This window comes from Asparagus officinalis, chromosome 5, assembly GCF_001876935.1.
Source record: "Asparagus officinalis chromosome 5, Aspof.V1, whole genome shotgun sequence".
In the NCBI taxonomy this organism is placed as follows: Eukaryota; Viridiplantae; Streptophyta; class Magnoliopsida; order Asparagales; family Asparagaceae; genus Asparagus; species Asparagus officinalis.
The window spans coordinates 123377980-123380787 of record NC_033798.1 but is presented as its reverse complement, the minus strand read 5'-3'; the positions used below and the strand labels follow the sequence as shown (position 1 = coordinate 123380787).

The 2808-nt window shown below is 37.9% G+C and overlaps 1 protein-coding gene across 2 annotated transcripts in view; it reads left to right on the top strand.

The window, feature by feature from the left end:
- Positions 1–2127, top strand: part of LOC109841088 (cytochrome c1-2, heme protein, mitochondrial) — a 12340-nt gene extending 10213 nt beyond the window's left edge. Inside the window, exons 6-8 of one of the 2 annotated variants that reach the window (XM_020409953.1) lie at positions 873–989; positions 1520–1585; positions 1739–2127. In XM_020409953.1, coding sequence (XP_020265542.1) covers positions 873–989; positions 1520–1585; positions 1739–1855 — 300 coding nt within the window. In that variant the 3' untranslated portion in view covers positions 1856–2127. Of the gene's footprint in view, positions 1–872; positions 990–1519; positions 1586–1656; positions 1687–1738 lie in introns of those variants that run through there. The other variant, XM_020409954.1, reaches the window with a different exon arrangement.

The window sequence follows — 2808 nt, the reverse complement described above, 5'->3', positions numbered from 1 at the left end:
GGTTGTTATTGCTTCACTGACTGGGAGTAGAATTCCTTTGCAAGTTCTCCATATATCACCACAATCTCTGTGATCTACATTATCTCTCTTCCTCTGATTCATGTTGCGTAACTAAACAACATTTCCAACTCTCCTGTCTCTGGTACCTGATTAGTTATGCATGGAGTAGAGCCTGATATAAATCTTTAACTGCTTAAAATCTGCTTGACCTCTCTGATACCTGATTAGTTTTGCATGGAGTAGAGCCTGATATAAACTGCTTAAACTCTGTCTTCCTAACTAGATGCCCCGTGTGATCTTGTGCTAGTAGCTAAATCATCTTTCTCATCTGCCTCAATCAAGCTAGCAAGCTTCCATGACCTCTCTTTTCATTCCTTTGCATGATCACTCTAGTTGATGTAAAATGAATGAGGGTTGAACATTTGTTTGTCCATGGATATAAACATGAAACCTCCATATCTCCTTTTGTCTCGTCCTTTTAAGTGTCCATTTTGTAACCTTAGCGTAATGCTTTGCTGGAATAGAGGCCAAGCTAATTGTATATAAGAAATGTATAATTGAAGAAACCTGGCCTCAGAGAGTAGAACAATATTTCAGTATATATTTCTGTTCCTCCTGAGGTTCCCTGAGTATTGTTGTAAGCTATAAATTCAGGTTCAGGTTATGCTGCACGAACAAGTGCATAGTGGACAAACTTTGTGGAGGACAAGGTTTGAGAACTTGGTTTTTATTCTGATTTGTTTTAGCATTTCTTATGGTTTTAATTTCAGTTTCCACTATCCCGGTTTCAATTTTAGTTTATATATTCTGCTTTATTGCATGAATTAGTTCTAATGGGAACTATACTGATTTTTTTGATTGGCAACATGTAGATTCGAGAGGGTCTGCACTACAATCCGTACTTTCCTGGTGGTGCCATAGCAATGCCCAAAATGCTTATTGATGGTGCTCTTGAGTATGAAGATGGCACTCCTGCAACTGAAGCTCAGGTACTCCTTTCCAAAAGCTGTAATTTAGCATGTCCGATGCCCATGATGATTTTAATTTATCAACAGTAGTGACCTGAATGAAATTGGCCATTTTGATATTAACTTTGAGTAAGAACCATTTCTGGGAACGATTGCTAATCTCATGTCAGCCTTGTATGGCTCATTACCAAGTTCTCGGCTAAGGCTATTACAAAGGCTTCACATAAAGGTCTATAAGGCCAATTGGCCCTCTAGAATTATGAGTCAGTAACCTGTTTTTCTGTTGGTCGAGCTCATGCTTCCGGAGAGTTGCTACTGCCAAGATTCAACTTAACTAGGGAGCAAAAATTCACGCAAGGAAGCAAAAATTGCTTAAGCTTCCTAGTTAAGTTAATTAAAAAAAATTTGACTAGAAAGCTTAAGCAATTTTGCTTCCTCGAGGGAATGCTAAGCACAAAGAGGCCAACTTGAAATAGTCCCATATTATGAACTGTATTTGATTGTGTTAGCAAAGTGTTCCATGTTTGATTTTTATGCCATTGTTAATGCAGATGGGTAAGGATGTTGTTTCATTTTTGTCGTGGGCAGCAGAGCCAGAGATGGAAGAGCGCAAACTGGTAAGTGAAAATTACTGCAATTAATCATAAGAATTAAGTTCGGTATCTTACCTACTACTGAAATGTTTCAGATGGGATTCTGGTAAGTGAAAATTTCTGCAATTAATCATAAGAATTAAGTTCGGTATCTTACCTACTACTGAAATGTTTCAGATGGGATTCAAATGGATTTTCGTACTCTCACTTGCTCTCCTTCAAGCTGCTTATTACCGTCGCATGAAGTGGTCTGTTCTTAAATCGCGGAAGCTGATAGTTGATGCTGTTAACTGATCTCAATTGTAGTGGATTTGAAAACTTTTTTTTCTTTTTTTTACTTTAGTTATGTTGAAAGTATGGAATAATGAGTCCTGATGGTGTACATTGCACATGAGATGGACCTTCATCTCAAAATTTTCTCGCTTTTTCTATTTTCTTGATTATTTTTGGGGAAGCATCTGATGTCTTTAAGCACAATTTTGGATTATGATAAGGCTACTCTTCGCCTTGAACCTGCTATTGTGTAATAATTCTTTGGCAGATGCATATTTCTGTGATTTGCGTTCGGTGTACTTGGTATCATATAATATTTCTGGTTCGTTTACATGTGTATACGGTTCACAGGGTACACACATTTGCACATTAGAATACACATTTTGGGTCTGTTTGCTCGTAATGGCAATGTAATGTAAGTGCCGGTTGCATGCAATTTTACAATTTTAGTCGTACGGTTATAGCAACATGCAGTCGTAGTTGGGGGTATCGAGTTCGGACATCTGTTACAACCGAAGTTGCAATTTTTTAAACCTTTTTCCTAGTCAAACGGTTGTAACTGAATAGTTACGTCTAAAAATCTGAATAAGTCGTAAATAAGTCGTCGTCTGCAAGTGGAAATGTTTTCGTAATTTCCAGTTGCGATTGAATTTATGAATCGCGATGAAGAAAATCACCGCAGCCTGGTCCTCCAAGGAGTGGCATCACGCCGAACATCTTCTTTATATTTGCTACTACGTAATTGGATTCTTAGTGCGAGTGTCATCGCAGCGTAACGGTAGTTTTTATGTGCACGGTGAAAAAGATTAGGTTTAAATCACGGTGGAAAAAGAAAAGCGTGAAAAATACATGCAGCATCTTGAGAGGATGGATCCCAGCCTAACTTGCAAAGGGTTGTAGAATCATAACAAGATCTCATAAGAAAGCGAAAAGTTCATGATCTACACGTTAATCTCCATATGAAAGAAACTAGC